Source organism: Arvicanthis niloticus, chromosome 24 (assembly GCF_011762505.2).
Source record: "Arvicanthis niloticus isolate mArvNil1 chromosome 24, mArvNil1.pat.X, whole genome shotgun sequence".
Classification (NCBI taxonomy): domain Eukaryota; kingdom Metazoa; phylum Chordata; class Mammalia; order Rodentia; family Muridae; genus Arvicanthis; species Arvicanthis niloticus.
Window position 1 is genome coordinate 8,242,580 of NC_133432.1, and position 27,377 is coordinate 8,269,956.

General features: G+C 47.3%; 1 protein-coding gene across 2 annotated transcripts in view; it reads left to right on the plus strand.

Annotated features, from left to right (window-relative positions):
- The window catches only part of Ksr2 (kinase suppressor of ras 2), a 367,151-nt gene that overhangs the window by 128,584 nt on the left and 211,190 nt on the right, over window positions 1–27,377 (plus strand). For both annotated transcript variants that reach the window (XM_076922578.1, XM_076922577.1), the window contains exon 4: window positions 12,971–13,484. In XM_076922578.1, the coding sequence (XP_076778693.1) occupies window positions 12,971–13,484 (514 nt within the window). The remainder of the gene's footprint in view (window positions 1–12,970; window positions 13,485–27,377) is intronic.

The following is a 27,377-nucleotide window of genomic DNA, read 5'->3' on the forward strand; positions in this document are numbered from 1 at the left end:
AGCTTTGGAAGCTCAGCGCATGGGAAGCTGGGGCCTTCTCAGCTGATGGGGAACCGGGAAAGGGTGGCTGTTGGGCACCTGCTTGTGTAGAGCTCCTTCCGGTAGAGGTAGAGTCAACTTTGTGCCTGGGTCTGAGGTGTTAGGAACAGACAGGAAGTCCCAGGATGTGACCTCTGATCTCCAGTGGTTAAAGGTCTGATTGTAGGTGTGGTGGGTTTACTACAGAAGCAAGTGGGTTTGGGTCATTTGGGTTGGCGATTGGGGCTATAAGACCGAAGCTGGTAGCATCTTTGGGGTGAATCCTTATCACAATGGCCTGTGCTCCCCTTGATCCGGGCCCCTTAGCTCATCTTACTGGCTGTGCTCTGGCCTCCAGCTCTCAGGTTTTATCATATCCTTGGGCATGTTGGGCCCTGGTTGGACACTTGTTCTTTCTTCTTTGTCTAATTAACTGTCACTCATCTTCCAGTCAAAGCTCCCGGGGATCTTCCCAAGGGGACGGTCTCCACTTCCGCTCAGTGACATTGTGACTAACTAATGAGTGTGGGATTTCCCACTTTCTGCTGCCTCTTCTGAGTCTAGACAGTCTGTCTTCAATGGGGAAAATCACACCCAGCTTATGTCATTTTAGATGTTTTAGCGGTTATATTTAAAAAAAAAATCCAACTGACAAGTACTCCTCTGGCCGTAAGAATACATAACAGGATGTGTCATTTTAACCATTCTGAGTGAATCCAGAAACAAGAAGAGCAGTTGGGAAATGGTCTCCGCTGTCTCTCCCTGGGAATATTCCATCATCAAAACCAGAAATCCCTTTTAATTTTTTCTTGCCCCCCCCCTTTTGAGACAGGTTCTCATGTAGCCTAGGCTGGCCTCCAACTTACTATGTAGCTGAGGATAACCCTGAACCCCTGATCCTTCTGCCCCTACTCCTAAGCCTTGGGACTCCAGTGTGTGCTAGCATACACCCAGTGCAAATTGAAACATGAGTCACGGATGAGTTCTAGCCCCGCCTCTTAGGTAGAACAAAGTCCATTTTGTACATTTGTCTGTCCCTGGATGCTTTGCTGAAGCGTGTGCTGTGATTGTTTATGCCCAGGTCCTTTCCTAAAAATACTGTTTTTTTTCTTAAAAGAAATGATTATCATTCTGGTGGGGTGGGGCATGTCTGCCACACAAGTATCCTGTTGGTTCTTTCCTTTCACCTTTACAGAGGTTCCAGGAGTCGAACTTAGGTCACTAGTCTTTTGCAGCAAGCACCTTTACCCGCTGAGCCATTTCACTGGCCCAGGAAGCTGTTTTCCAGAGTCAGCTGTTCTGTGATGTGTGCCAGAATTCTATTCCTTTCAGGAGCACACGTGTGTGCATACGTGCATGTGTGTGTGTGTGTATGTGTGTGTGTGTGTAGAAGGCAGAAGTCAAGTTCTGGGATTCAAACCCACATCTCTGGCTCTACTTGGCTCTGTGTCCACCTGAAAGACTTTCTCTCAGTAGGGGCTGAATCTGGAGTCTGCCATAGATGGCCGGTTAAACAAGTCTGTCAAAGACTGTTAAACAAGTCTCTCCCCGTTAGAGTCACCTCCATTCCTTTCTGACTCTGTGTGAGGATAGCATGGATAAGCTAGAACACACTGATGTCCTGGCACACCGAGCCACAGAGACTCTGCTGGTGCTGTCTGTGTGGGGAAACTGAGCCACGAGGGCAAGTGGATGCCCTGAAGCTGCATGGCAGTGAGCTGGGGGACAGAAGGGTTTGGAAAGCCTCTCTCAAATGTCACTCATCTAGAGATAAAAATAGCAAGCCTTGAGGCGCCCGAGGCTGTCTGATGTTGCCTTCGGCTCTCTGGAATCCGCAGACACAAGCAGCTGGAGAACTAATATAACACCTGTCACTCAAGGGAGGCGGACTGTTAGAGTGACGGAACATTCTGGAATTAGCCCTGTCTCAGAGGTCAGCCTTTCCCAGTCTGGCTCCGCCTGCCATTGGGCTTTCTCCTGTGCTTCCCTTGGGTTCTGGGCTGGACAGGAGGAGTCCTTGCTTAGGCCGTCACATCCCTACTCTGAGGCTTGTGTCCTGGGAGTACTGAATGTGGAGAAGGGTATAGCTGTCTTTAGGATGGAAGCCAAGGGAGGCAGAATCAAACAATAGGCCTATTCTACCATGGACAGCCTCAGCCCACCGTGTGTCAAGGCTAGCTACTTGGGAAGTGTCTGCCACGAGTGGACGTCTGTTTGTGTAAAGGGCTTCTCAATCTGCTTTCTTCTTAACTTAAAAAAAAACAAGTGGTACAGGTGTCCCCTGCCACCCACAGCTCTGTGTTGTGCAGTTTCAGTGACCCACAGTGAACTGAAAAAAACATTCTCAAACCATCCACATGTTTCGTATTGCATATTGTTCTGAGTAGCATGGGAAAGCCTTGAGCCATCCTGCTCTACCTGTCTGGGGCATGGAGAGTCGCTCAGTGTGATGAGCCCACATTGCGTGTGCTATCCTTCTTTTAGTTGCTTAGACACTCTCTTGGTTGTCCAATCAGCTCTCGGGGCATCTATGATGCTCACGTTACCCTCCCATGGATCGTTTAGGAGCCCTGTTAATTTCCTGATCCTTGTTTGGAGTGTCCACACTGTGGATGCTACCCTCCCGTTCATTGTTCAGATGCTCTCTTGCTGTGGGGGCGCTGTGGTGCTTTTATTCAAGCGATATTTAGTATTGAATGAGCCTTACCCCCAGAGGATAGGTGTGGTGAAGCTGGCACAGTAGCTGTGCCAGAGAGAAGCCATGAAGCACTTCCTAGAGGTGAAAAGGCAAACATTGTTGACAGCGTAAGGAAAGCAAAGAAGCAGTGTCTCTGCAGGATGGTGATGGAAGAGGAAGAGGAAGAGAAGGAGGAGGAGTAGGAAGAGATGGAAGAGGAGGAGGAGGAGGAGGAGGAGGAGGAGGAGGAGGAGGAGGAAGAGGAGGAGGAAGCCTCTGCCATTGTTACCCACGAAGCATGGAAGTCCCCGCTGACATTCTGTGTGGGTCTGTGGGTGTCAGCAGTCCATGCAGGGCGTGGTTCCACCTAGGACATCTGTGTGGGTCATGGCCCACATCCTCAGCATTAGGGAGCACCTCAGCATTAGGGAGTACCTCAGCATTAGGGAGCATCTCAGCATTAGGGAGTACCTCAGCATTAGGGAGTACCTCAGCATTAGGGAGTACCTCAGCATTAGGGAGTACCTCAGCATTAGGGAGTACCTCAGCATTAGGGAGCATCTCAGCATTAGGGAGTACCTCAGCATTAGGGAGTACCTCAGCATTAGGGAGTACCTCAGCATTAGGGAGTACCTCAGCATTAGGGAGTACCTCAGCATTAGGGAGTACCTCAGCATTAGGGAGCATCTCAGCATTAGGGAGTACCTCAGCATTAGGGAGTACCTCAGCATTAGGGAGTACCTCAGCATTAGGGAGTACCTCAGCATTAGGGAGCATCTCAGCATTAGGGAGCACCTCAGCATTAGGGAGCATCTCAGCATTAGGGAGCACCTCAGCATTAGGGAGCTCCTCAGCATTAGGGAGCACCTCAGCATTAGGGAGCACCTCAGCATTAGGGAGCACGGTGTGCAAATGACAGCAACATTGTGTCCACTTGAACCCATGGCTCCTTAGTCAGCCATTTGAATCAGTTGTCAAATATCTATTGGAACACGATCTGACTACTTATACATCAAGACAAAGATGTAGAAATTATACGCAAATAAATAAATATAAGCAAGTGCCAACTGCAGCACCTGTAGGGGTGGCAGGCCCTGGGCAGGACCGCGGCGGGCATGTCAGCCCCGGAAACTTGTCTTGAGCAGAGTTCTGGCGGCACACAGATACACTTGAGTGTAGTCAATTCTCACTCTGTGGGTGTGAACTCACCAACGTTCTGAAGTGTATTTATACCATCCACAAATCAAGAGCTGCACATACGGATTGGCAGAACGTTCCAGTCCTTTGATGCTCATGCTCCCACTTGGGTTGGAGCAAGGCCACACCCTACTGCTCCGTGTCTAGCTCTTAGAGTATCCATGATGGTTCATACTGACCATCAACCTGACAGGAACGCAAATCACCAAGGAGGCAAGTCCGCGGCGGACACACCTGTGGGACATGATCTAGATTATGTTAGGTGAGCTGAGGAGACCACCACCCCGAGTATAGACCACACCATCCTGTGGGCTGGGGTCCTGGGCTGAATACAAAGAAGAAAGTGGGCCGAGGGGCAGCATTTGCTTCTCTCTGCTTCCCCACTGTGGATGTGAGTAGTTAGCGCAACTCCCGCTGGTTGCTATGTCTTCTCCGTAGGTGAGGGTGAGTAGGGTGGGTTGGAATCGGGGGATGGGTAGGGATGGCTAGACCACGCCTTTTCTAGACGGGGTAGGGGAATACATACACTCCTTGGAGCAATGGTTCTCAGCATGGGAGTTGCGACACATTTGGCAACTCTCCGTCCCCTTAAATATTTGCATTATGATTCATAGCAGCAGCAAAATTACAGCTATGAAATCGCAATGAACATAACACTTTGTGGTTGGGGGTCCCCACGACATGAGGAACTGTATTAAAGGGTGGCAGCGTCAGGTTGAGAACCACTGCCTCAGAGGCTCAGTTTCCCCATCTGATAACACGCATCTTGGATCGCCAACCTCAGCTCCAAATACCCAGCAGTGGAAACACACCAAAGCCAGTGGAAAGCAGGCTTCCAATTTTTTGGATATTTAATCCCCCCGGGCTGAGAGGATTGACTCTAACGTGGAGGATATTGTATCAGGACCAAGAAACACAGCCAGGAACTGAGTGGGATCTCGGTCTTGGACAGGGGACTCGACTTTCCTGAGAGCTTTAACTTCCTCAACAATGTGGCAAGATTATAACGAGAGTGTAATGAAGTAATGTGTGCGTGTATGTGTGTAGGAGACAGGGAGGGACCTGGGCCATGGTCAACACCTGGTGTACTCAGCTGTGGCCATTGACATATGTATTTGCTAAACACTCACAAGGATGGTGATTATGGTGATGGCAGTGGTGAAGTTGCTAGTGATTGAGGTGATGGGGATGATGATGGGGATGATGATGGTGGAGGTGATGATGGTGGTGGTGATAAGATCAGTAGTAAAAGAATGGGGAAAACAATCAGAACCACTGCATGCAGCTGGTGGGAACAAAGAGTGCCACAGCCAACCAGGAAGAGGGTGTAGCCATTTCCCGGCTGGTTAAATAGAGTTGCCACCTGGCCCAGCAATTCCACTCCTACTTTATGCTCCAAGCATTAGAGACGGACAGCCACACAGTATCGGTTCGTGCCTGTTCTTCCTGGCATGGTAAAAGTCAATGCGGTGTGTTGTGTCCATCAGCTGCGGAGCAGAGAAACAAGCTGTGATTCCAGTGTTGACCTCGGCCACGAGAAGGAAGCACTCAGCCGTAAAAAAACCTTGGATGAGACACAGAGTGAGCCGGACACTAATGCCATGTGTGGCGTGATCCCCTTGAAAGGAAAGATCCAGTGAGGGTGAAAGGGTTAAAAATTTTCAAAAACTCCTAGAAGGCTGAGCAGAAACAAGAGTGCAGGTCAGCTTGGTCATGAGCTCTGTGTTTCAGGAACTTGGCTGACCACAAGATAGATGGTTGGTTACGAATAGGCTCTTAGAGAATAGCCTATACAAAGTGTTCCCCATGACTGTTCCTTGGACCCTGTCACAAACTGAATAATGGGCTGGGACTTTCCACAGGTACTCTCCAATAACCCTCCTTCACTCCCCCTGGGTTGTGGTTTCCCCCTGGGTTGTGGTTTTTTCCTTGTAGTTTTTGCCTTTAAATTTTCTCTGCCTCCAAAGCCCCAGGGTCAGAGCCCACTGCCTCTGCGTGGGTCATGGGTCGTGACCTCAGCATGCTGATCAAAATATACCTCTTGCTGATTGCATCAAGTTCGGTATCTTGTGAGTTATTGGGTGGCCTCGAATTCCTGAGGCTTGGGTGAGGTCCTCCCTTGGTGGGGGCCTTACAAGGGCAGATGCACAGAGATGGGCAGCCGTGTCCTAGCCTCCAAGGGCGGGAGAGGAGGGGAGGAGACGGTGATTACTGATAGGGACAAACCTTACTTCTGGGGTCGGAGATCACCTTGAACTTGATGGGTGTATCCATGACACCACACTGTGGATATCCTAAATGCCAGCAAGCATCACATCTTAAAGCCATTCTGTGCAGCTGTGTGGTTGATCACATAGCTCAGTTGGTAAATTACTTGCTGTGGAAGCATTGGGTGTGTGGATTGCGGCAGGTGGGGTAGAACCCCTTACCTTAGGCAGCCAGGAAGGAGAGGCAGGAAGAGACAGGGGACGAAGTGTATCTTTCAGGGCACCTCCCAGTGACCCACTTCCTCCAGTGAGGCCTCATCTTACACAGCTCCATGGGTACCTCAGCCTATTTTGATTTAGGTTCCGATAGTGGTTGAAACCAGCTATTGGGACAAAGCCCTCAGTTCTGATCATCCCTGGAAAAATGAGACAGATGTGCGCAGAGGCGTGCTGGGACAGTCTCCTGAGCGGTTCTCATTTAATGAACTTGGCAGCTAATAACACACACACACACACACACACACACACACACACACACACACACACACAGAGAGAGAGAGAGAGAGAGAGAGAGAGAGAGAGAGAGAGAGAGTCATTTGAGGAATAGCCTTCATTAGATTGGCCTGTGAACATGTCTGTGGGGGCGTTTTCTTAATTAATGATCAGTATATTAGAGTCTGGCCCACTGTGGGTATTGCCATTCCCGGACAGGAAGCCCTGGGTTAGTGGTTCTTAACCACTATCCTAGGCGGTCTAAGAAAGGAAGCTAAGCAAACCACGAGGAGTAAACCTGAAAGCCACGTTCCTTCCTGGTCTCTGCTTCATTTCCCGCCTCTGCGTTTCTGCCTTGACTTCCCTCCATGATGCACTGTGGTAGGGACACGTAAGCCAAATAAACCCTTCTCCTCCTAGGTTGGTTTGATCACCGCAACTAAAAGCGAGGAAGGTCAGACAGGTCCTGATGTCTGTGGGGCAAGCACCTTATCCACTGTGTCTCGTCTCTGTGGCCCCAGAAAATAATTTTCCACAGTGTTTTTAGTGTGCCCACGTCTGCACTGTGGCTGGTCACATGGGAGCATTCAGCCACAGAACTTTCCGCTTAGTGCTTCTTGGTGGCCCCAGAAATGTTTTGGACTTTGGAGCTTTGTGCATTTTGGATGAGGGACCCAGGCTGTGTAACTCATAATCCTAGGAGATGCTGGTTCTTTTCTGTAACTAACCCCCGAGTCTGGAAAAATATTTTCAAGCCGTGTCTGTGCATCCTGCTTCCTGCCTGAAAGTCAGCATGATTAAAACAGCAAGTACTTTGAAATAGTCAGGGAAGTTCCAAGCCCCAGTAGGCAGTCCTGGAATGGTGGGGGTGCGATGGGGCCAGCCTGGCCCTCCCCTTCCCCAGCTGCTTCAGAAGGGCTGAGGTGTGTGTGACTCTGCTTCCAACACCCAGACTTCTAAGTCACACATTTGCCTGTTTATAGGGTTTCAATGGAACGGGACAAAGAAGGCAGACAGTCGCCTAGACTTTCTGAAACCATTTTCTCCCTCTCAAAGTGCTTTTATTTCTCCCAGTCCCTTATCAGAGAATGTCAAAAGAAAAAAAAAATAAGAAAAAAAAAAAACCCCATAGGCCTTGAAAGGCCTTTAATCAGTCCTCAGACCTTTCATTTTTTAAAATCTATTCCCTTCTCCCCGCCCATGTCAAGACTTGAAATAAAACGATTTTTCCAGAAACGGATGACAGGAGGCAAGGGTGACGATTAATAACCCGGGAGTCTATGCCACCACACCTGCCCTATTTAAAATGAAAAATTACCTTTTTCCCCCTTAGACTTTATTAAAAAGAGGATCAGAAGTGGGGGGGTTGCTGGTAGCACACAGCCCATCAGCTGGGCGTCTCTGACGCCTTGGCTCTGCAGAGTCGACGCTCCCGGTTGAACAGCTTGGGTAAGAAAATGAGGCTTTGTGCTCCTTGGTCCCTGAACTTCTGAATTTGAGCCTCTGGGTGTAGAGAGAAAGCAGATTAGCTAGGGAAGGGAATGTGGTTTGCATGGTGAGATATTTTTCTTTTTATCTCTTTAAGTTTGAAAAAAATACTTGAAGGGGGCGAGTCCCTGAAACCAGTGGAGTGTCTGTCTGTCTGTCTGTCTGTCTGTCTGTCTGTCTGTCCTTGGAGTAAGAGTGGGCCAGGCCCCACCTCCAGGATACCATGTGGTTAATGGGAAAAGCAAAGGCATTGGTCTCCATCTTCGGTGAGATTTTGATCAGGTCCTCTTACTAAAGTCTAAAACTTGATTAAACTGCCCAATGATCCACTTCCAGGAAGACGGGATAACTAATCCCTCAACTCTGAGACCAGCCACTGTCTCCCAAATGTTTTCCTTCCCATTTGTTATTTCCAAAATTATGTGCACCTACCAGTCTGTGTGGGTATGTACACATGTGAGTACAGGTACCCTCAGAGGCCAGCAGAGGGCGTCAGAGACACCCCCACCCCCCCACCCCGGGGCTGGAGTTATGGGTTATGAGCCTCCCATGTGGGTGCTGGGAACTGAATTTGTGTCTTTCATAGCAGCAATATCCTGTTTTAAACATCGAGTCATCTCTCTAGCCCCAGCTCCCACCAGCATTTGTTTAATAAGACAGGAACTTTTTTTTTTTTTTTTTTTTTTTTTTGGTTTTTCGAGACAGGGTTTCTCTGTGTAGCACTGGCTGTCCTGGAACTCACTCTGTAGACCAGGCTGGCCTCGAACTCAGAAATCCGCCTGCCTCTGCCTCCCAAGTGCTGGGATTACAGGCGTGCGCCACCACCGCCCAGCAGAAGACAGGAACATTTAAAAATATTTTTTATTTTTATTTTTTATGTTTGGTTGTTTCTTTTGGAGACAGGGTCTGTCTGTGTAGCCCTGACTGGCCTGGAACTCACAGAGATCTACCTTCTTCTGTGCTGGGATTAAATGTGTGTGCCACCACACCTGGCCTGATAGGTCAGCTTTGATGACTTCGCTCAGTGCTTACACTTCCCCCTAGGTAGCCATGCTGGGAACATAGGTGCTGTAAGAGAGCACATCAGCACAAGTTCACACACAGTTTCCAGGGCTTAGAGTCAAGCAGCAGAGTGCAGACTCCTGCCACTCAGTGGGTCTGATCCCTGCTTCTCCCCCTCCCCGCCGTACCTGGGGGGTGACTGATAGTTCTTACATCCCTTGGCTTGTTGCTTCATCCTGCCAGGTTCTCTCTCCATCTTCCCTTCACTTCTGTGTCCTTTCTCTATTGAAACAAATGTCAGTGTAGAGCCCAGGATGACCTTGGACCTGGGATATTTCCTGCCTCCATCTCCTGGGTGTCTAGGATGGCAGGTATGTGCCTCACGCTTGCCTCCTCTCCTCCTCATGTGACTACAGCTGATTAGGGATGATGGCCTTATCCAGAACCAACTCAGCTCAGTTCTACCTGCAGGGATTTTGTTTGCAAATATGGTGTTGGGGTTAAGATGCCAACCTATGGCGTTGCTGGACCCTTTGGCTCACATCTCTGTCCTGAGGTTGAACCAAGGCCACATGTCACCTCACAAGGGTCTGCTCTGACTCTTCTGATTTGCTTGCATTGTGCAGCAAGACAGGGGGAGATGCCGGTTTGAGAGTGGGTATCTACATCTGAGAACCCCAGTCCACGTTCTTTACTGTGGGTTACCTTGGAAATCAACTCTGTTCTTTTTGAGGAAGTTCTGGAAGAATTAAAAAGTAAATGACACAACAAATCAGTCTGCTTCTTACCACACCTCTGCCCCACCCCCATCCCCCTACATGCCCCCACCCCCCCAGCCGGGGTCATGCCTCAGAGTAGGGTACTGGTCTTTACTGTTGGCATGGTGATCCTTCAGCCAGCTGACATGTGGCCTCCTGGCAGGTTGGTTCCCTAATCACATCCTGAGGAAGCCTCCTCCCTTCTCCTTTCTCCTCTGACTTTCTTCTTTCCTTCCTTCCTTCCTTCTTTCCTTCCTTCCTTTCTGTTTTTTTTTTTTTTTTTTTTTTTTTTTTTTTTTTTTTTTTTTTTTTTTTTTTTTTTTCGAGACAGGGTTTCTCTGTGCAGCCTTGGTTGTCCTGGACTCACTTTGTAGACCAGGCTGGCCTCAAACTCACAGAGATCCTCCTACCTCTGCCTCCTGAATCCTGGGATTAAAGGCATGCGCCACCATGTCAGGCTCACCCTACAGTTTCTTAACTGAACTGTTTGCTTTGATTTTGGATATCTGGGACTGGGGCTTGCTGTGTAGCTTGGGCTAACTGAACACTTTCACTGTGGGGCTTGTGGATCCTCTTACTGTTGTAAGAAGACACTGCAGAGGGTATCTGGAAGGCTTTGCTCAGCTTCTGTTAATGACCGTATCTTGTTTGACAGAGTCGCAACCAGGGTACTGGTATAGATACAGTCCGGTGATCTTGCCTAGATATGTCTAGTGTTGTGTGCACGTGTGCATGCATGTGCACATGAGTGTGTGACTATGCATTTGGCTCTGCATAATGTTGTGCCGAGGCGGGGTCATGTATCTACACCACTGTCAAAATCCTGAACTTAGAGTTGTTCTCTGTGAGGTTGTGGAATGCAGTCAGGGAATGAGCCCCATAACACCAGTCCCCTTGTAGTCCTCAGAGACCCACGAGAACTCTGTGCATGGATATTGGCTCCCCTGTGTAACAATGTCATGCCCGTGGTTTGTGTGGACCATCTGTCACCTGTTGGGTTTGTGTGTGTCTCGGACCAGTTGCTGGGTTAAAGTGTGTCTTGCGTCTGTCTTGACAGAGGGCTAGGGCCACTCTGGGAAGACAGAGGTGTGGGAAGTTTGACTGTACTCTCCCCATGCTGGTGCTAGGTGCCGAGGAAGAACTGAGAATGAAGTGGGGCATATGGGCTGGATTGGCCCTCAGCCAAAGGGGGAGAAGGGAGAGAAGCTCTGGCCGTGTCCCAGGGGGATGAGAGTTCCTGGCTTGGTCATGGCTGCTCATTTGCCTTGCTTGGGTTGGTGGTCACAGTGGCCGGGATCGCAGAGAGGTCTTCTGTGTGAGATTAGACTGTGGCTCAATAGGTGAAAACTTTCTCTGTTGTTCCCCACAGCGGATTCGGATAAAAGAGAAATGGTCCATGGTTTTAATATGTTTATTGTCCTGGCGGAAAGTAGATGAGAAACTGTACCCCAGTTTTCTTAGGGCGGGCCTGAGGTTAAATACCTTTTGCAGGGAGGAGGGTCTGGGAAGGAATGCTTAATTGGCTACACCCCTCTGGTCTTTAAGTACCTCATTAATATGGAGATCTGTCTTGAGGATACGTGACCTGTAGTCATGCCCTCTACCTGTGGACCCTGCCCTATGTGACTAAAGGACACAAATCTATGGAGGGCTGCAGCCTTGTGTCAAGAGCCTGGAGCCTGGGAGCATGGCAAATGCCCACTGTCCCTTGCAGGGGACCCTGTGGGAACTGGAGTTTCAAACCTAGCTCAACCAGAAATCAGGCTGCCTTTCACAGTCCTACACTCACTGTCACCAGACATCGCAAACTCCGTGTCCCTCCTTACAACCATGTGAAAGGCCTCCAGGAACATGTCTGCTTGTCCGTCAAGTCTGTGTCCATGCTAGAGACAGGCATTAAGGTCGCCCCGTAGGGAAACACTTTTAAAGCACCCTGACGTGGTTGAATGTCAGGACTCATAAAAGGCAAGGACCAACCACTTTGCTTTACGAAGCCTTCGGGACATAGGCTTCGCAGCCACAAAACAGTAGCAGGCAAGGGGAGGCAAACAAAGAGACTCCAGTTTTGTTTGTGAGGACCAAGTGGTATGATCAGCTGTTGTACATGTGTCTATGATGAAGCACACGTGTGTAGTGTGTACTAATGAATGTGTGGTATAATGAGCATTATCGTCTACATATGACACTGAGCACGTGGTCTGTGTGCATAATCTGATGTGCATCTGATGGACATGCATGTACTATAATATACTAATGTAGAGCATGCGTGTGGAGTAAGGCGCACACCGTGTGACATGTATGTGCTTTGATGCGGTAAGGTCTGATGTGTTTATGGTGAGCTGTGTGGTGTGGCCTGTCTATGATGGGACATGTATGTTGTGCGAGGGCCCTATGATGGCGTGTGCATATGATTCAAGGTGTAGATGCTGTGGTAGGTGTATCACACAGTACACATGTGATAGGTGAACGTATTGTATGAGGTGTGTGCATGTGCCATGAGGTCTGTGCATACAGCATAAGGTGTGTATGTATTGCATTGTATGTATTGTATGATGCATTGCATATGACGTGAAGTATGTATGAGATATAAACATGGTGTGAGCTATATACAAGGTGAACAACACAAAGTTTGAGGTGCATTTAAGGTGCTGTATACACAGCCTGAGGCTGCAGGAGGTGTGTGCACACAGTAGGAGGTATGTGCACACAGCAGGAGTTGTGTGCACATAGCAGGAGTTGTGTGCACATAGTAGGTGTGTGTGCACACAGCAGTCGGTGTGTGCACATAGTGTATGTGTACACAGGGTGTGTGTGCACACAGCAGGAGGTGTGTGCACACAGTAGGAGGCATGTGCACATAGTGTGTGTATACACAGCAGGGGTTGTGTGCACACAGTAGGAGGTGTGTGCACATAGCAGGAGCTGTGTGCACATAGTAGGAGGTGTGTGAACATAGAGCAGCAGATGTTTAGCCTGAGGTGTGAAGGGATATGCAGACAAGGTGCAGAAGATGCTGAGTGTAAGCTGCTCTGACGTGGTAAGATGAGGTAATGGTGGGTCTCTGCCCATGGCGGCCCCACCCCTTTCCCCCTTCCTTACCAGCATCTCTCTGTTCCTTTGTTCCTACTCAGGAGGGAATCTTTCCAAACAAGATTGGATCATCCAGTGGCCCACCACGGAGCCAGGGCAGGAGAGCAACCCGGTGTGTCCCCAGGAGCCCAGCCCGTGGATCCGAACCCGCCTCTCCCAGAGCCCCAGGGTCCAGACCAAGTGTCCCCAGCACTTCTGTCCGACCAGCCCTACGCCTGGGACCCCTGTGTACACTCACGTGGATAGACTCACTGTAGATGCCTACCCGAGCTTGTGCCCGCCGCCACCCCTGGAATCAGGCCACCGCTCGCTGCCCCCGTCACCCCGGCAGCGGCATGTAGTCCGCACCCCACCTCGCACCCCGAATATTGTCACCACTGTGACCCCGCCTGGCACGCCACCCATGAGGAGAAAAAACAAACTGAAGCCTCCGGGGACACCACCCCCCTCCTCTCGGAAGCTCATCCACCTGATCCCCGGCTTCACAGCGCTGCACAGGAGCAAATCCCACGAGTTCCAGCTCGGGAACCGCGTAGATGAGGCCAACACACCCAAGTGAGTGAGGCCCCTGCATGCTCTGGGGTGGCTGAACCCAAGGAACTGCTCCTCTGGGGAAGTCGGGAGCAGACAGTCTTGTGTCTGTCTGTCTAGATAAAGGAAAGCAGTGTTGCACTGAATGTTCTGAGGAGATGGGTTGGATGGAGTTTTCTGGAGCTGACAGTTACTTTTCACCCAAAAGCCTTTAGTATTTCTGACTGTTGGTAGGCATATCCTGGCTTGGGGTGACTAAGTTGTGGCCCATTTTAGAAGATAAAACTCACTGGAATACAGCCAAGCCACCCCTTTAGTGTTGCCCTGGTGAACAGTGGCAGGTTGGGTACAGCCTACCAAGTGAGACATGCCGTATCCTATGGGTGCAGGCAGGACAGGTTTGCTGGACCCTGCAGGGTCACCTTCTTGCTGGCCCTAGACATAGGTAAAAGTTACGTGTTAGCCTTCAAGTATCTGGTAGGCATAGTAAAATGAGTTTAAAATAAAAGGTATATGACTCTTCCACTCATGACACCAACCAGTCACCAGTCCTCAAAGTCAGTGACCACCTGAATGTCCTTCAGCAGCTTTGAGGGGAGAGGCAGGGCCTCTCCACAGAAAGGATGATGTTTAGCGGGGGTTGGGGGTGGGGACACTTCTAAAATCTGCTATGACAGGACAGAGCTGATAACAGTAGGCTGGGGGACAGAAGAAGTTAGACACAGAGGTTCAAAGCTAGAGAGACCAAGGCTGTGTGTGGACAGAAAAGAGAAAGGTAGTGGACGGGCATGAGGGAGAGGGAGATGGGGTGCCATTATCCAACGGGAATGGAATTTGGGGTGAGAACATTCTCTGGTGACTGGTTGGTGTCATTTACATAACCTGTGAACCTTTTTAACACCTTTGAAGGTGACATTCGAAAAGGCTTAAAACTGCCAACTGTATGTTAAGTGTATTTTACCACAAACAAGAGAAACTAGCATCTTGTCCGCCAGGAGTGCAGGGCCAGACAGTAAACATGGTAAATATTTTTGGCTGCGCCGGTGGAATGGGTTTGTATTGTCAAGGCTCAACAAGTCAAGCAGCCTGTCGACAGCAGGTGAGCAGATGGGTGGGCCGTATTCCAATAAAACCCAGCTATAAAAACAGCTTCCAGCTGGCCTTGACTGTAGTCAGTCTTAAGCCATGCTAGGGAACTGGTCTCGCTTCTGAGGGGCTGTGGAGGGAAGGGTGCGATCAGACAAGGGAGTTCCAGCAACTGGAAACCTTGGAGACGGTCCCTCAGAGGCTGAAGCAAATGAAAGAGGCTTTTCTGATCAGAATTAGATCAGATGTTCATGATTTCATGAGCGCCACAGAGATTGAGGCCTGGAGACCTGAGGTGAGGATGTGGGGGCGAGTCCCAGGAAGGCTACGTGTGACAGACGGAAAGTGGAGAGAGGTCTGGGATCAGTTTCTAGACCTATAGCATTAAAATTATTTTTATTAAATTTAATTAAATTTAAGTTAATTATTAATAAAATTAGAATAATATTTAAATTAATTATTAATATATTTATATTGTTTTCATCCCTCCAACCCTCTCAGGCACCCTTCCTCCTTCCTCTGTCTTAAGTTCACGGCATCTATTTTTTTTTAATATATTTATAATCATTAAATTATAATTATATAATTATGTAAATTAAAGTCCAATTATATATCACATATTAAAATTTAAATCAAAATATATTCATATCATTACGTTGTAATTATATAAATTAACATTAAATTATATATTATACATTAAAATTAAAATATATTTATATCATTCAGTTATAATTATATATTTATATAAATTAAAATTAAATTACATATTAATTATATATTATATATATTAAAATTAAAATTAAAATATATTTATATCATTTCCTCCCTCCAACCTTCCCATGCATCCTTCCCCCTTACTCTGTCTTAAGTTCACGGCATCTAATTTTTGAAAATATATTCATAAGTATGTAAATATAGTCTACTGAGTCTGCAGGGTATTGTTTGTTTTCAGAGCTCACCAGTTGGCATTGGATAACCTATCGTTGTGCACTTCCCTGGGGAAGGTTATTTCTCCCGTTCTCAGTGTTCCTCAGTTTCTCAGAGTACCTCTTTGTCTAGAGCTGGGTCCCTGTGAGACCTATAGCATTCTATCTGCATGGTTGGGTTTATGTGAGAAGCGGCTCCTTTGTGTTCTCAGGGCTGACCTCTCTCCAGGAGAGCTTAATTCTAGACACACCTAATCTGATGCTTCCTCGAGGTCTTTCAAATGGGCCCAGTCATGTTGAATGGTGCTGGGGTTCCATGTCAGCATCCAGGAGGCTTAAGTTTTGCTTATGATGGTCTTTTGTCTGTGTCAGTATTGGGATTGGTTCTTCCTTAAGGGGACATGTCCCTGGCCACCTCCAGGGACCCCCAGATTCACCTCAAGGTAATAGCAGAGGAGAAGAATGCTGTGGTCACTAAGTTCTAACAATAAGACTGGGGAAGGGAGAGACAATTCCTACTTAGTATGTCCCAAGTAGCCCTGGGCTTTCACCAGGAAGTAGCCTTGGGACCTTGGCTCCTGGGGAGGCTCAGCTCGCCTGAGTTGGTTGATCAAAGAGCTTGGAATATGTTCATGCTTTTAAGTCTGAGGTTCTGAGCCATTAGCAGAGGGTTGTATCAATTTAATGGGCTGTGAAAGAAGAGATGGATGGACGTAGAGGAGGCTATTTAGGGAAACATGGTGTGGTGAAAGAAGTTGCTCTGTGGGACTTGTTCACACCCATAAACACATATACATATGCACACATATACAAAGTAATGCACGCACATATATACATATGCACACATGTACATGCATATACAAATGAATATACACATATACGCATGTACAAATATATATACATGTATGCACACAAATACACATATACACATATGCACACACATACACATGAACAAACACATATGCACATACACATGTATCACATATATACACACACACATATATATATATGTACAAATATATACAAACAAACACATACACACATGTATGGGCACATATGTACATATGCACAAACACATATGCACATATACATTACATGCATGTACACACATATGCACACATGCACAAACACATATACACATGTATGCACACACATAGACACACACATATGTATATTAGCCACAAACATATTTTTTCTGTTTTGTTTTTCCCATTGAGAGCTCTTACTTCTCAGGACAGCTTTGATTCTAGAATGATCTCTACAGGAAGTAGGTGAGAGGACATACATCATTCCCTGTGTCTGACTCTGCCCTTCATCCCTGTTGGGCATGCTCCCATGGGAACTTGGCAGCCTGCTATCCACCTTTATTTCTTCTTAATGGTAAGGAGGTCACACAGGTCTTTCGGAAGACAATGGAGGCTTCCAAAACTGCAAAGTTCCATGACTTTTCAAGTGTGTACCCTGGGAGGCTTTTGATTAGATCAAGACCACTTTGGCTTTTTCATCCTTGGCACACAGGCAGTATGTATCACATGGTCTGGGTGGGTCTAAGTCCTGTGTCCCCCCCCCCCCCCCGGAAGTCTTTCTTTAGCCTTTACAGAACAGTCAGAAAGCAAGAAAACAGGGCTGAGACCGTAACTCAGCTGGTAGGACTTTCCTGACATGTATGAGGCTGTGGCTTCATGCTGGGGATTGCATGGTATATACCAGATGTAGTGACAGGTGCCTGACACCCCAGCACTCAGTGGGCAGAGGCAGGAGGATCATGAGTTCAATAAAAGCCATCCTAGGCTACATAGTGAATTTGAGGTCAGCCTGGAACACAAGAGATCAACAACACAACAAAACAAAGCAAAACAAAACCATCAACAAAGAAACCCAGCCAACCAACCAACCCACCTCACCCCCCAACCAAATTAAGCCAAATAAAACAAAAACAACCCAAAAAATATAAACAGAAAACAAGAGACAAAAAAGGACTCTTTAGTTTGTTGGAGTTTTGAGTGTGGTTGGCTGGGGCGGCTCGGCCTTTGTCAGACTCCCCTGTCTACGTTCTCAGGAGATGTTGCCTGCCTTTCTTTCTTTCTTTCTTTCTTTCTTTCTTTCTTTCTTTCTTTCTTTCTTTCTTTCTTCCTTATCTCTCTCTCTCTCTCTCTCTCTCTCTCTCTCTCTCTCTTTATCTCTCTCTTTCTCTCTCTCTCTTTCTCTTTCTTTCTTGCCTTTACTTGGCATTACCAAAGACACAGCATATATGAAAAGGAGGCTCTGTTCACCAGTAGGAATGCTGGATACTGAGGAAGCCCCCAGACTCTGGAAAGTGTATAAAAGAGGATAGGACATGTTGGTGCATATGTGTATATGCACATACATGTATATATGTGCATACATGCACTGTAGCATGCATGTGGAGAATAGATGACAGCTTTTTTTCTTTTGGCAGTCAGTCTTTCCTTCTACGACATGCATCTTGGGGACCACACTCAGGTCGTCATCAGGCTTGGCGGTGAGCAACCCATTTTCAGGGTTGATCTGTTACTTCTGCACAACAAGATCTTGCTCTCTTGTCCTTGAAACAACTAAGATGGAGAGGGATAGAGGAATAAACTCCACTCCTGCCTCATGTGCACTTACACAGACACACATGAATACACACACACAAGAACACACAGTGAACACACACACACATGGACACACAGTGAACACACACACATGAACACACACATGAACACATACACATATGAGCACATATAAACATATACACACATGAACACACACATAAATACATAGATATGTGAGCACACACATGAACAGACAAATGAACACACACATGAACACACATAAACACATACAATGAACACACGCAAATACATAGAAATATGAGTGCACACATGAACACATATACACATATGAGCATACACATGAACACTCACGTGAACACATACACATCTGAGCACACATGAACACACACATGAACACATAAACATATGAGCACACATAAACACATACACACATGAACACACACATAAATACATAGATATGTGAGCACACACATGAACACACATGAACAGACACTTGAACACACACACGAACACACATAAACACATACATACATGAACACACACAAATACATAGACATATGAGTGCACACATGGACACATACACACATATGAGCATACACATGAATACTCACATGAACACATACACATCTGAGCACACATGAACACACATATGAACACACACATGAACACATACACATCTGAGCACACATGAACACACATATGAACACACACATGAACACAAATACATATACGAACAGCACATGTGAACACACACACATGAATTCTTTTATAAACTTTTGTTTCCAAATCCTTTTAAACAATAATTTCAGCTATAACTTTAATTAGGTAATTAATATCCAGTTACACCCTTATTTGGAAGCTATAGCTGTAGAAAACACAAGCAAGGAAAGATAACACCTCCATCCCTGGTCATTGGGAGCCATGGTAACTACGTTTAATACTGTAATTGGGATCCTGTAGGCATCTAGGGTTTATAGTCATATGTCACATATGATGTATCAGCTTTCTTCTCTCATAGCTGGAGCTGCATCTCTTTTATCAGTATGACCCACGATACTTGTGCATAAATAGTCCACTCATGATTGCCACGATTACTCTGTTCTCTCTCTCTCTCTCTCTCTCTCTCTCTCTCTCTCTCTCTCTCTCTTCCTCTCTCTCTCTTTCTCTCTCTGTCTGTCTATGTGTGCTTCACATGCACATGTATGTGTGTGTGCATGAACCCATGTGTGCACACAGAGGCCAGAAGTGGAGATTGGATGACCTGCACTGTTAATCTTTGTCACATGCCCTTTGAGGCAAGGTCTCTCATTCTGTCTAGGGCCAGCCTGTGAGCCTCGGAGAGTGCTAGAGCCCCGGGGCACATGACTGACCACACCTTTTTGTGATGGGGGCCGGGGATTTGAACACAGGTCCTCATGCTTGCTCAGCAGTCATCTTATCCACTGAGCCATCTCTGCAGCTCCATTTCTCCTAGACGTCCTCTGGCTTCCCCAAATCACATCTAGAATAGTCTTGATGCTTGCCTCAACTTTTAAACCTGGTGTTCTTTCTGTTGGGCCTGATGTCTCAAGGCTTTTACTGGCCCGAGAGGAGAGAACCAGGCTGCATAGGATCCAAAAATATCTATCTATTTTGCCTGTGTTTGAACCTTGAGCTCTTCTATCCAGCCAATTCCGATTTTACGCCAGGTCTGGGCCGGATGGTTTGTAGTTTGGAAGAGAACAGGCCTGGCTGAACAGATTCATTATGTAAATTAGATTTCAGGAGAAATCTTTTTGTCTATTTTAGAAAACTAATTATGTGCGAGTATTTCAAGTCATCGACACACACCTACAGGTCATTGTGCTAATTATGACAAGGCAGGCTGATGTCAGAGGGAGGGGACAGGCGAACAGTGAGCTTGCAGATAGAGGAGCCATTAAACTGGAGACAACTCTGCCCTCCTGGTTCAGCATTTTCTTTCAAGTTTGTCCTTCAGTAACGCTTGGTCCCAGAGTGACCCAGGAGGTCCATGGCCACTGCAGGTCTTGCTTCTGTGGTCCCCGGAGGCAGGAGGCAAGTGTAGACTCATGAGACCCACATTAAACAGGTTCAAGATCTGTCCTGGTCAGGGGATACTGACTTTTGTGATGATTCCCAGAGTCTCAGAGTCACAGGTTTAAAATTCAACTTGAGAATTCCTAGTCCCCATACACCAATCAGAGGTATCCTACCCTGAGCAGGGTGGCCTGCTCACAGATACATGGCCTCCTTAGGAGGTGGTCAGAGGACCCAGGAGGCAGCTTAGGGAGGACCTAGGCTCACTTTACCTGTGACTTCTTTTGAAAATCTTGTCCTGTGGAGTTGCTGCCAAATTCCTGCCAACACTTCCTCTCTCCTTCCCTCCTTCCCTCCCTCTGTCCTTCCCTCCCTCTCTCTTCCCTGCTTTCTTCCCCCTCCTTCTTCCTTCCCTCCCTCCCTCCCTCCCATTTTCTTTTCCCCTCCATCTTTCCCTCTTTCTCTCTTATCTTCACCCCAAGGGGCTGGGGATCAAACCCATGGCCTCGCTCATGGTGACAGTTGCGGAGGCACAGAATTTCTTAACTTCCAATCAACGGTGTCTTTCACAAGGCCTCTGATTTTTAGATTGGAACATGTATCCTATCTAGTTGCTTCTTAGAAGACCTTTTTTTTTGGTGTCTTACATATTGTTGTTCATTTCTTCTCCCCCCTCCTATTTTCCCCTAAGTCTTTTTGTTATTACTCTGCATAAGGGAATTCTGGACCCCCCTTCTTTTTCCTTTGGCATTAATAAATTCCCCTTTCTCAATCCCAGGCCCCAGATTGTACTTTGAGGAAACAAGACATATTACTCAGGCATGAAATTAGTACTGTCAGGTGAATCAATATGGAAATCAGATTTGGAAGTTGACAGAGATGGTTACAAGTCTGTGGCTGCTGTCACCTTGGTCTCTGTCTGAGGAGGCAAGTGTGGACTGGGTGGCCACGGGTGGCTGTGGAGCTGTGGGTTTTGTGTGTCAATGCTATGATTCAGACTCAGGGACTTGGCCATGCTAAGCCATGCATTCTAGCACAGCCCACCTCCCCCATATAGGTGCGGATTTCCACCCATGCTCCTTCAGTTTGGTTAGAAACCCCCCCTACTTGATCTTGGAGACACAGGAAGTTAAGTTCAAGGTTGAAGTCACCAAGAAGCTCATGTCAGGCTCCAGCCGGCTGTGGCTTTTGTCCCCTCCATAGGAAGGATGTGCCGATCAGCTGATGAGATCCACCAGCCTCATGTGTAAGCAGTTACAGCAATGCTGGGTCACACCTGTACCTACAACAGGTGTGTGTGTGTCATTGTGAGTTCAACCTAACAGGCACTGAGCACATAGTGTGCTTGATATTCCACATGTTGTAGCCGACAGATTCTCACAGGCCACAGGAGAGCTGGTTGGTGGCACAGGTCAAATGTGTCCTGCATCTGTGATGCTTGAGTCTAAGGGGATTCAGACTTTGAATTTTTCCGATTTCTCATATGTGCAGTGAGATCTCTCAGAGGACCCAAGTCTAAAAATGAAATCTGTTTTTGTCTTACAGGCAGGCCCCTTAAGTATAAAGCTTGAAGGTAACCCTATACCTCATTTATTTTATTTTATTTGTATGAATGTACGCCTGTGTGTATGTGTGGGACAGACACACATACACAGACTACAGATCTTGACGTGGTCCCTCAGGTGTCGTCTACCTTTTTTTGAGGCAGGGTCTCCCACTGGCCTGGAACTCAACAAGTCACAGTCGCTGGTCAGTAGCATCAGGGTTCTACCCGCATCTGTCTCCCCTGCTGTAAGCAAGTGGCACCATGCCTGATTGTATTTCATTATTTTATTTTTTTTTAATGTAGGTTCTAGGGATCGAACCTGGGTCCTCATGCTTGCAAGACGACTACTTTATAGCCTTAAGTGTCACCCTAGTCCTTCATACCACATTTTAAACAAGCTTGCTTATGCGATGAAGTTTGCATGCCCCAAAGGATCATACCCATCGCGTCATGTGAAATGCTCAGTCTTGGATGTGGGACAGTTCAACATCCCGGATGCTCAGTTGCTTGTAAAACCACATTGTGCTGGGATAGAATTCTCACACATGAAATCAGCACAAGGCTTGTTCTGGAACCTACTACAGTGTGAATAGCTGTTTGGTAATAATTGACAGGAAAAAGGTCTATATGCTCAGTACAGGCTTCTGTCAAAAAGGGGTTTCATTGCCGGTTGATTGACGCCTTTGGTGCACACCCTGTAGTCTCTGCAGACTCCAACTCCAGCAGGTCATGCTCTGGAGACCAGCGTGTCCTGCCTTGACCACGCCTTCTACTCACCTCCATTGTATAGTTGTTGCTTCAGAGCTGGGGTTCCCTGTTCTCCCTGGGATAGCATTCAACCAGGTTGTGGGGCAATGGAATGTGAATGGAATGACCCTCGCGTCACTGCCTTTTATAGAAATGGTAGGTGACACACAGTTTCTATTATTTATATGCAGGCAAGTCTGTGTGTATATGTCTGCATGTATGTTTGTGTGGTGTGTGTGTGTGTGTGTGTGTGTGTTACACTTACCTGAGTGTGCATGTGAGACCAGAATGAGCATTGGGTGTCTTCTATCATATTCCTCTTATTCCTATGAGGTAGGGGCTTGCCCAAAGCCTGGAGCTGGGCTGCATGCAACCAGCAAGCTCCAGAGTTCCCTCTGGTTTCCACCTGTGTTCTCCCACATCAGTACTGGGTTTAGGGGTGCAAGCTTCCACCTCTGTCTTTTTATTAAAATGTGGATACTGGGGATTTGAACCTGGGTCCTCATGCTTGCCGAGCAAGAGCTCTTACCTGCCGAGCCATCTCCCTAGTTCTGGTTAGCTTTTGATTTGGGTTCTTACTGTGTCTGGGTTTGAGATCATGACTCCCCCTGCCTCAGGAGTTTGGGGATTGAGCATAAGTCTATGTTTCTGTGTCTGATGGCTGTGGTTTATGTCACCGGACGGGGGACAGGGTGCTTGCCTGCTATAGAATCATCCCCTGAGGCAGCAGCACTGTGGGACCTAAACTACTATGAGAGGATTTAAGGGCCCTGTGAGATAATTTAACATTTAAAATTATTTACTATTTTAACATCACCAGAGAAGAACAGGGCTGACGTCTGGATCCAGAATATCAGGTGGTATTTGATACTTATAGTGAGGTTTTAAAAAAAAAAATCAGTTTAAAGAGATAGCAAATGGGACTCAGGAGATGGCTCAGCTGATAAATGTGGCCACCAAGCCTGAGGACATGAGTTCAGTCCCCAGGACCAGCATGGTGGAAGGAGAGAGCCAACTCCACAAGTTGTTCTCTGACATCCATATCCATATAAGCTTTCTCCCACTAAATAAACAAACGAATGAATGAATGAATGAATGAATGAATAAATAAAGTGAGCTAAAAAGCAATAGTCAAGGCACGGTGTCCAGTGTATGAAAGTCTCCTTGTGTAACAGCATCTGTTACAATAAATGCACTCAACAGAAATAAGAAATAGAAACAGCCACCAGGGAACTCGGGGCGGGGGGACTGGAACAGGCAGGACTATCTGATGTCTGATACCCTGTATCAGCAGCCAGTAAGCAGAGAGAATGCAGGGTTCAGCTTGCTTTCTCCTTATGGAATCTAGAATGGTAGCCTATGGATTGGTGCCGCCCACGGTGGATCTTTAACCTAACTTAGAGAATCCTCGCCAGGCTGTGTAGAGGTTGCTGTTCCAGGTGAGTCCAGGTCTGGCCATGCTGACAGTTTTTATTTAGCCACCACAACCTCAAGGCCTTAATTCTGTTGAGAAGAGTCGGGTTTTGCTTTAGAATGTGAAGCTCAGGCTGATTAGAAAGAGCAAAAGAGTCGGCAAGAACTGTCCTTAAACTATTTGGGTATATTTATTGATGGGTGTGTTGGTGCATGCCTAGAACCTTGGCATTCTTAACCCTGAGGCAGAAGGATTGTCCTAAGCTGGAGATGGACCTGTACTGTATATAGTGAGTTCAGGGTCAGCCTGAGCTACAAGGTAAAACACCAAAGCCAGGGCTGAGAAGATGGCTCAGTGATACCAACACTTGCTGCAGAGGCATGGGGGCCTGAGTTCTGAGCCCAGCACCCACAGAAAAGGTGGGGTCTGGCTACTGCACCTAGAACCCCAGTGCTGTGCGCCACGGGCAGATGGCTAGGGCTTGCTGGCTTCCAGCCTAGCTCCAGGTTAAGAGAGAGACCTGTATCAAAAGGAGTTAAGGCTGAGAGATAAGGACACTTATCATTCTGGGTATTAGCACTTATCAATACAAACGCATACACACACAGACACACTCACACACGCTTACATACACATACTCATATACACACATGCTCACATACACACACATACATGCTCACACATTCACATACACACACACACTCATACACATACTCATATATCTACATGTTAACACTTACATATACAGATACACACTTACACACACACCCATACATTTACATATACACACACTTACATACACATACTCATATATACACACACTCACACATGCACACACAGATACACACTCATATACACGCTCACACATTCACGTACACACACTCATACATTTTCATATATATACATGCTAACACAGATACACACACATTCACATATACACACATATACACATACTCATATATACACACTCACACACACACATGCTCACACATTCACATACACACTCATACAAATTCACACACACTCATAACAGTCTTATGCTTCCATACACACACACACACAGACACACACACACATGCATATACACTCACACACAGACACATATATACACACACACACTCCCTCACACAGGCACAAATACACTCATGCTCACACACTCATACACACAGACACACACATCTACAGATACTCAGTCACACACACACACACACTCATACAGACATACACACACTCACACACATAGACACATATTCACATACACTTTTACACACAGGCACACACAGTCATGCTTACATACACACACACACACTCATACACTCAAATACACACACAGACACACATTAGCTACACAGTAAGTCATACACACATTCACACACACACACACACACACACACACACGTCTACCCAGTCTTAGCTCATACTTGAGGTCCCCTGTGTGATTATGGTGCTGGAAATGTCCTATGGAAGCCCTTTCCCCTCAGATCATCCCCACACTGATGCTATCAGCTCTGCTGCTCATGTGACCCCCGGGGCTGCTGAGCCACCAGTGGAGTAACGGGTTCGAGTGGCTCAGTCTCAGGACTGAAGTTCTGAGATACAACGGCTCAACCACGTACAACAAAGTGTGGCTGCCCTGGAGGGCTTCATTTGTCGGTAGGATTTATGGCTTCCTTTTATGTTGCTCTGTGGTAATCGAGTTGAGTTTTTCTCCTTTCTCCTCTCTGCTTGGCCAGTAGTGCCTGCCTTCTGGGAGGAAATGTCACTTGCTTGCCAAATTAAAAGCCCCGAATCTGCTCACTCTAGAGCATAGAGCCATTGCTGGGAGAGAGTCTCTGCTCCGTGTCTGGTTCTCCGACCTATTTAATAGGCTTTGAAATGAACCTTTTAGTGTAATAGATGGGGACATCAGAATCCCTTCCAAGGCCAGCTTTCCTCTCATGCCTGGCTCCCAGATGGCACTATGCATCAAAGAGCAGCTGCCTGAGACTTTGATTTAAGATGGTGGGTGACGGATAGTAGGGTAGGATGGCATGGGGACATTGAGGCAGATGAGACCACAGCTTGGGACAGCTAGGATCCTCAAAGTATATGGAGAAACTGGAGGCCACGGTGATGAAGCCACCCTGAATCAAGGGTGTGGCCTCAGCTACCAAACACAAGGCTGCCATGCAATAGTGAAGATCCGCGTTACAAAGGAGACGTGGGTGTGCGTACTGGACAATCAATTCTGGGTCTATCCTAGGATGAGGTCAGCAACCCCCTCCTCCAGACAGAAGCTGCACTGCTTTTCTTGTTGCTATGGCAAAGTACCTGACATGGACAACTTAAGGAAGGAGAGAGTTGCTTTGGTTCACAGTTTGAAAGCCCACAGTCCATCTCTGTGGCGTCACCATAGCAACAGGGGTATGATGCAGCTGGTCTCCAACCAAGGAAGCAGAGAGACAGAGAGAGACAGAGAGAGAGTGAGAGAGAGAGAGAGTGAGGGCGGGTGGGAGGGTGGGAGGGAGGGAGCGAGGGAGAGAGAGAGAGAGAGAGAGAGAGAGAGAGAGAGAGAGAGAGAGAGAGAGGAATACAGGTGCTCAGCTCACAGTCTCCCGTGGCACTACGTTTATGGACTGAGCAAACTACAAGATAGCGCCACCCGCATTTAAAACTGGTCCTTTCTTCCCAGTTAACCCAGCCTAGAAACATCTTTCCCAGACCTGCTCAGCAGGGAGCCTCACAGGTGACTCTAGGTCCTGTCAAGGTGACGAGCATCACAGAAGGCTGTCTGCTTGGGGCTTTCTCGTACATACATGTACATGTGCCATGTTTCTGAGTGCCTGGGTGATGCCATGTTCCAGAAAGGCTTCTTTGGTGAGCACCTGAGCCCTTTTCCCCCAGGAACTGACAACGGAGCCAAGAATTAGCCAGTTCCCCAAGAAGGTCGCCAGCAGTGCGGGTTAGTTCAGGTTTATTTAATGCTGTTATTGGGTTGTCCAGCATTAAGACAGTTGTTCGTTTTCTCAGTCTTCCAGGCTGTGTATTTATGCTTGGCCTCCTAGAAGGCCTCTCTGTAAGGAGGACTGTCACCCGTCATGCATGACCTAGGAGTTGTCAAGAGGTCCCTGTAACAGTCCAGGGAATACAGATTAAAAAACCCCCACAAACTCTATTTGTTTTTAATGTGTTGTTGTTGATGGTGGTGGTATGTGTGCGTGTGTGTGTGTGTGTGTGTGTGTGTGTGTGTGTGTGTGTGTTACACGTGTGTGACAGGGTCGGCAGAGGTCATTATCAGGTGACTTTCTCCTTACTTTTCATCTCACCTTTGGAGACAGAGTCTCTCACTGAATCCGGCTCCACTGGTTGGCCAGTGAGTTCCCAGGAACTGATCTGTCTGCCTTTGTTCCTTCCCCCATCTCTGGGGCTACAGATGTATGCTACCACCTGGCTCTTTACATGGGCGCGGATGGTCAACTCATGCTTGCACACTTGGCTGAGGCCTCTCCTTGGCCTTCTTAAGAAGATCATGACCTAGAAGAGACAGTGAAATTACCAGTTACAATTCAGTGGAGAAGGGCTGATGAGGGAGACATATCTAGA